This window comes from Martes martes (genome assembly GCF_963455335.1).
Source record: "Martes martes genome assembly, chromosome: 17".
Classification (NCBI taxonomy): domain Eukaryota; kingdom Metazoa; phylum Chordata; class Mammalia; order Carnivora; family Mustelidae; genus Martes; species Martes martes.
Genome location: NC_137905.1, coordinates 23,375,335 through 23,388,492, shown reverse-complemented (window position 1 = coordinate 23,388,492; position 13,158 = coordinate 23,375,335). Strand labels below are relative to the sequence as shown.

At 38.5% G+C, this 13,158-nt stretch overlaps 1 protein-coding gene across 1 annotated transcript in view; it reads right to left on the bottom strand.

Moving 5' to 3' along the window:
- Positions 1 to 13,158, bottom strand: part of LOC308358509 (cadherin-8) — a gene marked incomplete at both ends in the record, with an annotated part of 287,989 nt that overhangs the window by 131,521 nt on the left and 143,310 nt on the right. Inside the window, one exon of the mRNA XM_080828719.1 lies at positions 5,820 to 5,939. Coding sequence (XP_080684845.1) covers positions 5,820 to 5,939 — 120 coding nt within the window. The remainder of the gene's footprint in view (positions 1 to 5,819; positions 5,940 to 13,158) is intronic.

The following is a 13,158-nucleotide window of genomic DNA, read 5'->3' as shown; positions in this document are numbered from 1 at the left end:
TATGGGATTTTTTTTTTTTTTTTGGTCTCCTATGCTCTGGTTTCTTTTTATTAAAAATATTCTAGTATCAAGAACTTGATGACAGTTGCCAATGGGCAATCTTTTTTTATAAATATCATAAATATGTTCAAGTCCCATAGCCTGCTGAGAGAATGTTCACTGTCACAATATTGATCATTATAGCTATGAGTCTGGCTGTTACTGGTAAGGCCAAAATCCTCATATAAAAATGAACTGAGGAAAGGCCCAGATGGGTTCACTGGTAAATTCTACCAACACTTAATAAAGAAATTACACCAATTCTCTACAATCTCTTATACAGGACAGAAGCAGAGGAAATGCTTCTTATCTCATTCTATGAGGCCAACATTACTGTAATACCACAGTCAGATGACATTCCAAGAAATGATAATGACAGACCAATATCTATCTCCGAAGAACACAGATGCAGAACCTTCAATATGATATCAGCAAACTGAATCCCAAAAAAGTAGAAGAGTTAGATGTCATGACTAAGTGAGATTTATCCCAGATATGCCAAGTTGGTTCAACATGCAAAAATGAATTAATGAAATTCATCACATTAACAGGTTAAAAAAGAGAAATCAGGTGATCATATCAACAGACAAAGAAACAGCAGTTAACAATATCCAACACCTATTCATGATTTAAAACTCTTAATAAAATAGAAACAGAAGAAGGGTGTCTGGGTGGCGTAATCAGTTAGGCATCAGACCCTTGGTTTCAGCTCAGGTCATAATCTCAGAGTCATGAGATCTAACCTCATGCCAGGCCCTGCACTTGGCACGGAGTCTCCTTGGGACACACTCCTTCTCTCTAAAATAAATAAACAAATCTTTAAAAATTTAGAAATAGAAGAGAACTTTCTCAATTCCATCAAGACTATGTACAAAAACCCTAAAAATATCATACATAAAGGTGATAAGCTTAAAGCTTTCTTACTAAGATCAGGTCCAAGACAAGAATGTATCCTCTCACCACTTCTTTTCAATATCATCGTCAAAGTCCCTACTAACACAATAAGACAAGGAAAGGAAATAAAAGGTATACAGATTGGGAGGGAAGACATAAAACTCTTTGTTCACAGACAGCATGATCATCTATGCAGAAGATCCAAAATAACTGATGTAAATAACAACAAACCTTCTGGAATTCATAAGCAAATACAGCAAGTTTGCAGGATACAAAAGGCAATGCTTTCCTATGTAACAATGATATATTTGAAATTAAAAACACTATACCTTTTATATTAGCACCCCCCAAAACTGAAATACTTAAATCTAAATCTAACAAATATGTACAAGATTTATATGAGAAAAACAGCAAACTTCTGATGAATGAAATAAAGAATAAATAAATAAATGGAGAGATAGTCTATGTTCATGGATAGGATGACTCAATGACATTTGGATGTCAGTTCTTCCCAGCTTGATCTATAGACACAATGCAATCCTAATCAAAATATCGGCAAATTATTTTATGAATATCAACAAACTGAGTCCAAAGTTTGTATGGAGAGGTAAAAGATCTAGAATAGCCAACACAATACTGAGGGAGAACAACTTAGAAAGACAGATGCTTCCTGACTTCAAGACTTACCACAGAGCTACAGTAATCAAGACAGTGTGATACTGGTGAAAGAACAGATAAAAAGATCAATGGAACTGAACAGAAAAGCCAGAATGGGATCACATAAATAAGGTCAACTGACCTTTGACAGAGGAGCAAAGGCAAAACAGTAAAGCAAAGATAATCCCTTCAACAAATGATACTGGATATCCACATGCAAAAACAAAACAGAACAAAACAGAACTTAAATATGGGCATTAAATCCTTCATAAATACTAACTCAAAATGGGTCACAGACCTAAATGTAAGACACAGGACTATAAAATTCCTAGAACAGGAGAAAACCTATATGACCTTGCATTTGGCAATGACTTTTTAGATACAATGGCCAAGGCAAAACTGATGAACAAACTGACGAGAGACTTGATTAAAAGCTGCTCAGTGGGGAGCCTTCTTCTCCCTTGCCTACCATTCCTCCCCCGACCCCCGACTTGTGCTTGCTCTCTGTCTCTCCCTCTCTCCCTCACTCTCTCTGTGTCAAATAAATAAATAAAATCTTTAAAAAAAATTAATAAATGCACTTCTTAATACTCTTATATTGGGTTTTGACGAAATAATTTACCAAACACCTACTAATCCTGCATATTACTGCTTGAAACCTCACATTCACTGACTTGCTAGGACAAAAATTTACTCACTCTTTTGTGTTTGCCACGTGTTGTAACAGCCACAGAGACCCACTGCACTTGGGGTCTCAAAGAATTTGCCTAAGAGTGCAGTTAGCTGACATCTTCCAGCTGAATCATCTTTAGGATTAGTTTTAGTATTTGAGCTGAGGACTACTCTTCCCAGGCACATCAGAGACAAAGAGTGATTAAGACTGTATTCAAACTTGGCCATGTACATAACATATGGGACATCTTCTAAGAGAAACCTTTGCTCCAGGAATACCCAAGGGTTTGGTCATGATGCTGTCAATATGCACTGCCTAATCCAGCTTCCTCTCCTCTTAACTATCAGGTCTGCATCACAGTGTGATGGGTTTCCCTGCCTGATTCTGTTGCATGCCTTTTATGGAGTGGTTATTTATGTCCCTCTCATAATTCACAGGTTGAAATATAATTCCCAACGTGATGGTAATTGGGGGCACTGGCTTTAACAGACAATGTGATTGTGAGAGTAAATCCCTCAAAAATAGTATTAGTGCTCAGTTTCAAAGAAGCCAGCAAGCTAGCTCACTCTCTTTCCACATGGATATAGAGAGTCAGCCCTCTACAATCTAGAAGCTGGCACTCACTGGAATTCTACCATGCAGACACCCTGAGCTCCGACTTCCAGCCTCAAGAGCTGTGAGAAACAAATTTCTGTTTCTTATAAGCCACCCAGTTTAAGGTATTTTGTTATAGCAGCCAGAACTAAGACAGTGCTTCTTTTATCTTTTATAGTTCTTACCCACTAAGCCACTCACTCTCCTAACTCTGTCTCAATGTCTTTCAGAGGACATGGTAACAGATACATGTCTTTTGGTCACCAGAAAGTGTATTTACTTTCCATTTGCTTACAAAATAAAAAACCCAAATGCTCCCTGATCTTTGCATTTTTTTCTATATTTTTAATATAAAAATTTTTAAAGTGTTCTTAATCTGTTTCTGCATAACACTTATGCCCTTCTCTACCACACACACACACACACACGCACACAAACATACTAGTCTCAAAAAAAAATTTTTTTTTTAAAGAGAAAAGTTGAGGTTCCTGGGTGGCTCAATCAGTGAAGCATATGCCTTCGGGTCAGGTCATGATCCCAGAACCCTAGGATCAAGCCCTACATCAGGCTTCCCACTCAGTGGGGAGTCTGCTATTTCTTCTGACCCTTTCCCCTCTCATGCTCTCTCTCTCACTCTGTCTCTCTCAAATAAATAAATAAAATCTTAAAAAAAAGAGAGAAAGAAAAGTCCTCAGAGATAGAGTAAAATTTAGATTCTTGAGGAACAACTTACACTGTTTCCATTTGAACAGTCAAGTATAATTATGAAGGCATTTACACAAAAATATTTATATTTCACTTGTACATATTTATGTTGCAAAAAAAGAACTTAGGCTGATTTTTGATTTTTTAATTTAACCTCTATTTCCTTGCACTGTATCTGCTTTAACTAAAAATCACAACTTCACTCAACCAATATTTAAACAATTACTATATATATTCTTCAAGTATCGTATCATTTCTCCCTATTACATTTCCCACAATAATATCAGAATATACCTCCTAAAATATAAACCATATAATTTTGTATCTTTCAAATTAGAAATGATAAAGCTCAAATAAATGTATGTTGAGATAGGTACTCATTATGCTGGGTAAAAATGCAAATATTAAATGTGACTGACATTTGATTAAGCAAATGGCAATATATGTCAATGAGACATATATCGACTTACATGTCAATGAGATATTTTTAAGTACCCAAATTCTCTGATATAGTAGGGGGGGTTTATTATCTATACCTCAAAGCAATTTATTTTTGATATATAAATTATTTAAATGGTATCACCATGCTTCCTTGTGTTTATGTTGAAAGCAAAAACCTGTCTTCTAAAATGGGTTTTGAGATATTCGCAGGCTGACATTAGCCTTTGTGAATTTTTCTCCTTATATTTAATTCAATGCCTAGAACATAGTGAATGCTGAATTAATTTTTGCTGGATTACACTGGGCCTGGTGAACAAAAAGATCCAAGTGAAGAAATAGGCAAGGAGCAAAGGAGAAAATGATTTAACTCCACTTAAGCAATCAACAATTTCCGTTTTACAGAAGCCCTTATGCCATAGTTATTACCTAGGGAAAGTGAAGTTCAAAGATGACTTTGAAATTAAGGACCAGGGTATGAGTCCCATGTCTCTTCCCAACTCTGTCACTGTGACGTTAGCCAAAAGGACATGTCCAGACTTTCTCTCTCTCTCTCTCTCTCTAAGCTGACTATCTTCTCTGTTACTTCCCCTAGGGTCATCGAGGGGCCCAAAGGAGATGAAGTTTATGACAGACCTCCTTCTTCACTGAGGAAGAATATGTAATTATGCCCCTAATTAATGTGTTTTAGAAGTGTTCTTTCCTGTTTCTAAATCTAAATTCAATTTCAAGCCATGACCTATTTATATATAAATGTACTTTTTCTCACTTTTAAATGCATGAGGATTTTACTCTTTGAATTAAAAAAAGCAAAGACAGGCTTTAAATTTTTAATTTAATTAATAATTGACTTAATGGTAAGACATGGAAATTTATCTCAATAATACTGAAAACTCATGAATTGAAGAACTTATATGTATATGCAGCTGTATACTGAATTTTTCAATTTGGAAATCTGCAGACTAAACCAGAGATACAAAATAAAATACATATTTTTCAATATGTACTACCAAAAGTCCCACAGGATTGTAGAAAGTCTGGGAAAGTGGCCTTACTCTTTTAATACATTGTTAAACAATAGGAAGAAAACTTGCAAAAACTATAATTTTATGAAATTATCTTCCTAATCAGTTAAAAAAAGAGTTGTTGTTTTTTTCCTTTAACGTAATGATTTCTAAAGTCTGTACCACCAGATTCAGGACATTGACTGGGTTTAATATTGGCAATACCACTACTACTATTACTACTACCACTACGATCTCCATAAAGAACTCTTGTGGGTAGACATCAGGATCCTGATTTATGAGTAAGGAATCTAATAGCAAATCTAGTGATACCCATCCACTGAAAGATTACCACATGTCATGGACTATATGGTTGATGTTTAGTACTTGATTAATCTTCATCATAATTCTAGCGAGTAGATTCCATACCCAGTTTATAAACAGGGGAGTTGAAACTTAAAAAGATTTCTAAATGTCACTTGCCAAGCATCACACAGCCAATAAGCAACTGACTATATTCTTAAATCCGGTATTTCAGTGTGCATTCCCCCCGCCCTGCCCCAGGATGAAAATGGTGCCAGGCCATCTGTTAAACAGGTGATATTCTACAAAGGGTCTGCAATTTGTTTTAATCGGTATCAAAATGATTGTTGGGCTTGCCATGTACCACACACTGCACAGAAATAACACATTCAAATATTATTGATACAGGCAGTGAAGTACTTAACCATAACATTTCATAATCCAAATCCCAAGAAAAGAATTTCCCTGAAGCAATAACATGGTAAATAGAATTCAAAATTTAGGCCACAAACCTGTCTCAGGCTCAATGGAAAAATAAGGCTGCCCTTCCAAGATACTATAAACCAACTTTGCACTGTTTCCATAAACTGGGTCATCAGCATCAGTAGCTGTTACATTAGTGACAGACGTACCTAAAAAAAGAGAGAGAGAGAGAGAGAGAGAAAGATAAAAGAAAATAAAAAAGAGGGAGAGAAAAAGATAATAATTAACACATTATTCTTTGCCAAGAGCTAAATTTTGCCAAGCATATCATACAGAAATCCATGTGTGGGAATAAAGAAAAAAAAAAGAAATCTCTTCAAAAATATGGAGATAAACTACTCTGTCATAACTTCAAAAATATCCAAGTCTTTAAAAAGAAGAGTACTGCCAGGTTGGAGTACTATATAAAGATAACCCTTTTAGAATCTTTATTACTCAAGAATCCTTTGTAGTTTTCATTTTAAAGATACCTTTCAGATTCACGTGGGCTTGGAGAATATGAAAAGGAAACATATCAAAGAAACAAAAAACACCAGGTTAATAATATGATACAATATGTAGCATTTAAGTTTTGCCGAAATACAACTACAATATACCTGAAGAAAAAAAAATGGCTGCTGAAAAAAACTGCACAAAAATATCAGAGGAATTTTTTATCCATTTCATCTAATTCCTCAGAATATAAAATGAGATTGGAACGACCAATTAATCTGCATGTTTAGGAAATTAGGCCTTATGGATAAAAGAATGAAACCTTTATTTTCAGATTCATTTTCCATTTGTTGTTCACTCGTCCATTCAGCAATTGTCCACATAGAGCTTGCCTGATGTGAAGTATATATACCAAGATAAAATCTACATTTAGGAAGTGTACCGTTTGGCGGTGGAAGGTTAGAGGAGGGGACAGACACACATGCATACAGAAACCAGCTGAATGCCGTAGCACCATGTTTGGATCTCTCACTTATTTCACAGACAGGGTGGGGTCAGGGACCACTTCCTGAGAGACACTGGATTTGAGTTACAGTATTAAAGACAGGTAGAGTTTAACCAGGAGAAGGGCAGGGAAGGAATTCCAAGCAAAAAGTCAAGCATAAGTAAAGGCAAAGGAGTCTGAGAGACTGTGTGAAATTCTGGGACGTGCTGAAACTGGGAGAAACTGGAGATGTCTGGTACGGTAATGGGCTTCAAGGTCTGTGAGGGCAGAGGCAGTGTCCTTCATCCAGTAAGTGTCAGGCACATCATAATTATCAAACATATTGATAACTGAATGAATGGGCACATGAATAATCTGATGATTTAATGACAAATAGTTAAGTGTCAGAGATGAGTTCCCTAACAAGTAGACTCTGACACAGATTTCTTGCAGAATTTTTATTGGGGAGTTCTCTTTAAATGATATCGGGGGGGGGTGGTGAACAGGTCCATATTGGGCAGAAGGAGCTGTGGGCTGTGATGCATTTTGCAGTCACAGACTCCACTGCACAACCTACCAATGGGATGGTCACCGAGGAAATGGTGCCAGACCTTTAGATCCAGTACTGACCAGTTATTGGATGTAGGAACCCCTCTAAGAATAGAGCCTTGGCCTTAGGGCCAGGCAGCTCTCCTCGGCTGGGTGATCGTCAGCCCTGAGATGCCAACAATCAGCACTCTCAAGCAGCACAGGGGAAGAGTGTTTTTCAACCCAAAGGGCATGGAGGTAGGGGTGGGTCTGAGCAGCAGACCTCCCTGTTTACCGAAGCAGGATAGAGCTTTTGCAAGATCGTGCCAATCAAAATACTTTCAAGGGTTTGAATTATGGTCACTATACAGGAAAATGTAGTAATAATGTTTGTTGAGCAGCTGATAGTTTTGTAAAATTGGAAATTTCTACTCAGAAGGATGATTCAGAGGTTCTACAAAATCTACAGTTAGAAAAAAGAAAGAAAGAAAGAAAATGCACCTAATGTCGGTTGTATAATACATTCCACATTCCATCAGACACTGGGAACAATGTCAAAGAAAAAAAAAATAAGACTCGCTCTTATAAATAACTCGTCAGCTAGCTGGTGGAGATGCACACAGGAAAGTACAATATTTGGAGTTATTTGAATATCATGTGGGAATGAGAAGAATTGGAGGAAAACCTTCCAAGTAGGAGGAAGAAAGGGAAATAAGTAAATTTTAAGAGGAGATAATGACTGAAAAAATCAATCATCAAGCTAACTTTGGAGATGTAAGCTGGAGGACAAAATGCAGGAGTCATTTGAATCCCAAGATGGGGAGTGTTGGCTTCACCTGTAGGAAACAGAGATATATTTCAGTTAGAGACCAAACCCATGCTGTGGGCTCTCCTCTATCAGTGCCCCCAGATTTAAGTGAAGCCAGAGACGCTGAAGGTTAAATCAGATTGTTAAGATGTTACAGCAGTAGTCCAGTTAGGGGGTGATAAAACCTTAACAATAAATATGGATCTCAATGCTCATATTCTTGTTTTCATCCTGGCACTAAGGTTTCATAAATGTTCAAAAGCCAGTAAACTGGGTGAGGGGTATACAGAGCTCTCTGCAATTTTTCTGAAAAAGTTAAAGAAGAAAAAGAGAATGAAGAGTAAGAAAACGACTCAGGAGTTCCTGAGAGCTCATAGTTCAGAGACGGGTGAGAAAGGGTGAACTCTTCCATGTAGATGACCATGAAACATCTATTTTGCTCAATTGAGCTGCTTTGCGTGTTGAACATTTTTTTTGGGGAAACATCTTTCCCCCATAATGAGATAACACATTATCAGAAAAATAAAGTCAAGTGTGATATTAAGCTAATGAGGGTGAGTATTCTGTTCTAGTCATTCACTACCTAGGCCCTGGAGACAAAGAGGTGAACAAATAGAGATTCCTATTATCATGAAAATTATCTGCTAGTGGGTGACTTAAATTGAGAAACGCCTTCACAGAGACAAAATAAATAAATCAAACAGATTTCTGAATGACAGAATCACTGTGTATACGTGTGCCGTGGATATGATTGGGCAGAGTAAAGCGTGGGTCACGGTTTTGCAGATGGAATGCTTCCAACCTACGCTGGAACAATTACCCATTTCTTTGGGCCGATCACTTAACCCACCTTAGCCTCAAACTTCAAATCTACAATACATATCTGAATTATTGTGAGGGTTAAACCAAATAACATACGCAGAGGTTTAGCACACAAATGACCACGTGTTAAGCCAATGAACACCAACTCTGCCTACATTTTAGAATCTAGGTTGATGAATATCAGCATCTTCAGGGTACCTTTCCGATCTACAGTGTGGCAAGATGGGGATGGGTGTATTTTTAAAAATCTGCTCAGGCAACTCTTAGTCAAAGCTGGAGTTCAGAACAACCGTAGTGGGTACTGGACACTGCTAACTTTTAACTTCACTCTTCACCCCAGAAACATTAATTACTTTGAAGAGTTTGTCAGATTTGTTTATATATGAAGCATTTTTCTTTCAACTATTTAAATTGTGTAAACGCCCATGGAGATTACTTCGCCTTAAATGGAAGTTGGGGTTATTTCCTGGGAAGCTTACAAGACTGATGATGATCCTATTGTCACTGATTACTGTAACTCGATGTTATTGTCCTACCACATTACAAAACAGTGAGGCAGGAGTAATGGGCCAGGTTTCCATCATTTCCAGGCTCTGTGATTCAGCTTTTTCTTTTTTTTTTCTTTTTTTTAACACGTGCAAAGACAATCATTTTTTATTTTGCACACCTCAAAGTTCTGTGTAAGAATCAAATGAGATAATATTAGGTAGAGACGAATGACTAAGAAGATATGTTTGGAGTCATATTGTCTTTAACCAGGACACTTGTATTATTTTTTAAAATTTTTATTTATTTATTTATCGGGGGGGGGGGGCGCAGCAGAGTGAGAGGGACAAGAAGATACTGCACAGAGCACAGAGCCCAGTGTGGGGCCTGAATTCTACCCAGAATCCTGATCACAACCTGAGTCGACCTGGGCTGAAATCAAGAGTCAGACGCTCGACTGACTGAGCCACCCAGGCAACCCTAGGGCATTTGTTTTATATCCATCTTCAACTTCTATGAGTCCTGTGTCCTTGGCCAAAGTAACAATACTTTTCTAAGCTTTGGTTTTCTAATCTGTAAAAACGAAAGTGACAGTAACTGCTAACTCCTAGGCTTGTTGAGATAATGAAATATAATAAGTTATGGAAAAATTAATTAAGAGTCATTGACATTTGATACTTCTGGGAGCTTACTGTCCCTGTATTTATATGCACATTATGTGTATTAGAAAACACACACACGCGCACGCACACACAGAATCTCACTTTCTCCCACCTAGTTCATCTCATGTCAGTTTCCTCTGTCATATAAATTTGCTGTGGACTCAAAAATAAAATGGGTTTTGATGTAGCAGGCACAAGACCAGGCACTGGGCATGTCACCAGCACAAGTTCCTTGATGTTATTTGGGTAGGTGGCATTCTAATGAATGCCGTATCTCTCAGCCCATGCAAATCCCACACTCCTGCCAAGACGAACTACCCTGCCGGGCAGTGCAGCACCGCGAAGGCAAGCTTTTACCCACAACCTCACCCATGATCTTTCTGCCTGATGCTTGGCTTCCCGGGAAATCCGCATCCTTCAACTTGAAACGTCTGGAAATGAAAAGGCAGTACTACTTCCCGTCAAGGACAATATTTCTCCTAATAGTGATTCAAGGCTGTTGATGCACCTGTACCCTGGAATAGATGTGTGCAGAGGGTTTGTGGATGCATTTGTCAAGTGATTACCCAGAGGGGGAAAAATGGATACTTTGAGGTTAATCTCGCAGCAGAAAAGATTTCTAGTCAAGCTACGGTGGAGGCTTCTCCATGGAAATGCATGCAGAATGCAGACCACAGAGGCAAATTGAAAAGTGTAAACCTTGCAGGATAATGTTTCTTCAAAGCGGCAAGTGTTGGTGTGTGATAAATAGGGCCCTGCGTAATACCCAGGAAATATAACAACAGGATTCTCTGTTTGTGTTTTCATTTGGAACTGTTTTTGTCCCTTTGTCGAGGATACAAGAGACTCATTTAGCTAGTGACTATAAATTTGACACTGTGCCATTTCTCCAAGAAAGCCCCTATTATGATCCAACTTGATGCTGATCCTAATTATAATAATATAGCTGTTGTATTTCCAGCTGTTGTCAACAAAAATGATCCCTGTCACCACAATGCATCCTGCTAGTATCAATTCAAGTAGGAATACGTCAATTCCAAGGTGAATTCTGCTTTTAATAAGCCCATTATTCTGCGTTTAGTTTCTTGGTTAAGTGAGATTTGCCAATGTGTGCTTGGATTTTAATTAACAGAGGGCTTGTGGTATCATTTGCCTCCTGCCACACCTGAAGGTTCCCTCCCATTAGCAGCAGGACCCACACATCTTCCCCTATAATGACAGCAAACACTACAAGCAATATTAACCATCAAAAATTTTACACTGTCAGGTTAGAGGTTCCAGTTTGCTGACAAACTAAGATGAAAGGCCTTCGGGAAAATAAGATGTTGGGTTTGGGTAGTGCAGCTCTGTTAGCTAGACTATACTTTTTTATGAGCAAGTCAGCACACCAATTCTGCACATTATTCAGAAAGAAAAATGCTGGTGCTGACACCCTGAGCAGGAAAACAAAGGTTTGGTGCAGCGTGAAAATGTGCACACTGGAAAAGCTAAATCTCTTATGATGAGAAGAACACAAACCCCATTTGCAAAGAGTCATTTGCAATACATTCTCAGAGAATAAGCATTCTGTTAGCAGGTGGGAAAATAAAGCAGCAGAACCTTTGCAATCACTGAAATTCAGAAAGGCCTATGTTCTCGGACTCTTGCTACCATCTTCCAACTTTTGATTTGACCTTCTGGCTACCCTGATCCAAGTTCAGTGTGTACCATCTGTGGATGGAGTATCTGGCATTATCATCCCAAAATGTCTTAAACATTCACACATTCCAAAGATCACAGGCCTAAGGGGTCACAGCAATGATGCGGCTTGCATTCGTTATTTTAATAAAACTAAACTCTCAGCCCATCTTCCTTCATCCTCCTTGCTCATTCTCCCAAGTCCTAGGCAATGCAAGAGGTAGTGGGGGCACAGGTGTTGCCATGACAACCTTTTTTGGTTGCTGACTAGCCGAGCAATAATTTCTTAAGGCCCGCATAACTTGTTGACGTTTAAATTATCGCTTACTAGAAGCTGAAGCATCTGGCCCTGGATGTTTTAAGTGTGTCACGCCAAATCCATTATTTTTTACTTTTATGGAACCATGTTCTGGGATGCCTCTGTACATGACTGGCATGCAACTTCGAGAGGTTTTTTTTGTTTTTTTTTTTCATTTGTCCCTCGATCCCACCCCCACCCCCAAGTAACAACAGAACACAGACCTGACGTGCTTACAGAAAAGCTCAGAATAATTGCAGGCAGCCAGTGCCGTTTTCCTGACATCTCCCCAACGGACCAGGACCATCCACCCTACTCTCTCCTGAAGGGCCTCAGGCAAATCTTCCCAGTGCAAAGGTGGCCTAACTCCTACCGGTAGTTCCATTGTTCAGCTCTGCTGTTTCTTTATAGAAGACACAGGTCAAGTATCCAAACCTCCAAGGGACGCCTTAGGGGATCTTTGGAGGGTGAGGAGGGTTAAACGAGGATCAGTAGAATGTAGGGCTTGCGTTTTTTAACCCTAAGTATGGAAAATTCTTTCTCAACCAACCTCTGAGGGAAACAGTGAGATATACCATCCGTAAGCAGGAAGACAGGATTTTACTTCCTTCTAAGAACTGCTGCTCTGAACAACTAAGGAACTAGGGAAGCTACGGGCAGGGTGACAACAGAAGATGAAACCCTTCTCTCTTTTGGTGCTAAATCCTGCAATTTATAGAAGCCAATTAGCAGGAGGCAAAGGCAGCCTGGGTTTGCCATCTCGTTTCATCAACAAGTCTTTAAGACATATACCACACAATGAAATCCTAACCAATCTCTTCCCCCTCCATCATCTTTTGCAAAGGCCTAACCGCTGCTCACTGGGTGTTCTTCTCATGTGCCAGCTCTCAGCCTGTAGTGAAATGTTGCTGCCAAATTCTACATGCTCCAAATTGAATTTATTACAGGAACAGGGACAGATTCTTAACTGCAGTCAGGCGGATGGACAACACCGAAATGCATCCTGTCATTTCTCTGGCTCTATGATTCGGGACATAAACTGGGGAAATAAAATTCCATTTCCATATTTTATTCTGGAGCAGTTAGAGGTATAAACAGTTTTGTAACTTAATGAAACATCCATACACACTTAACATTGTGTTTATAAAATGAGCCCGAAACTTTCTGGAAC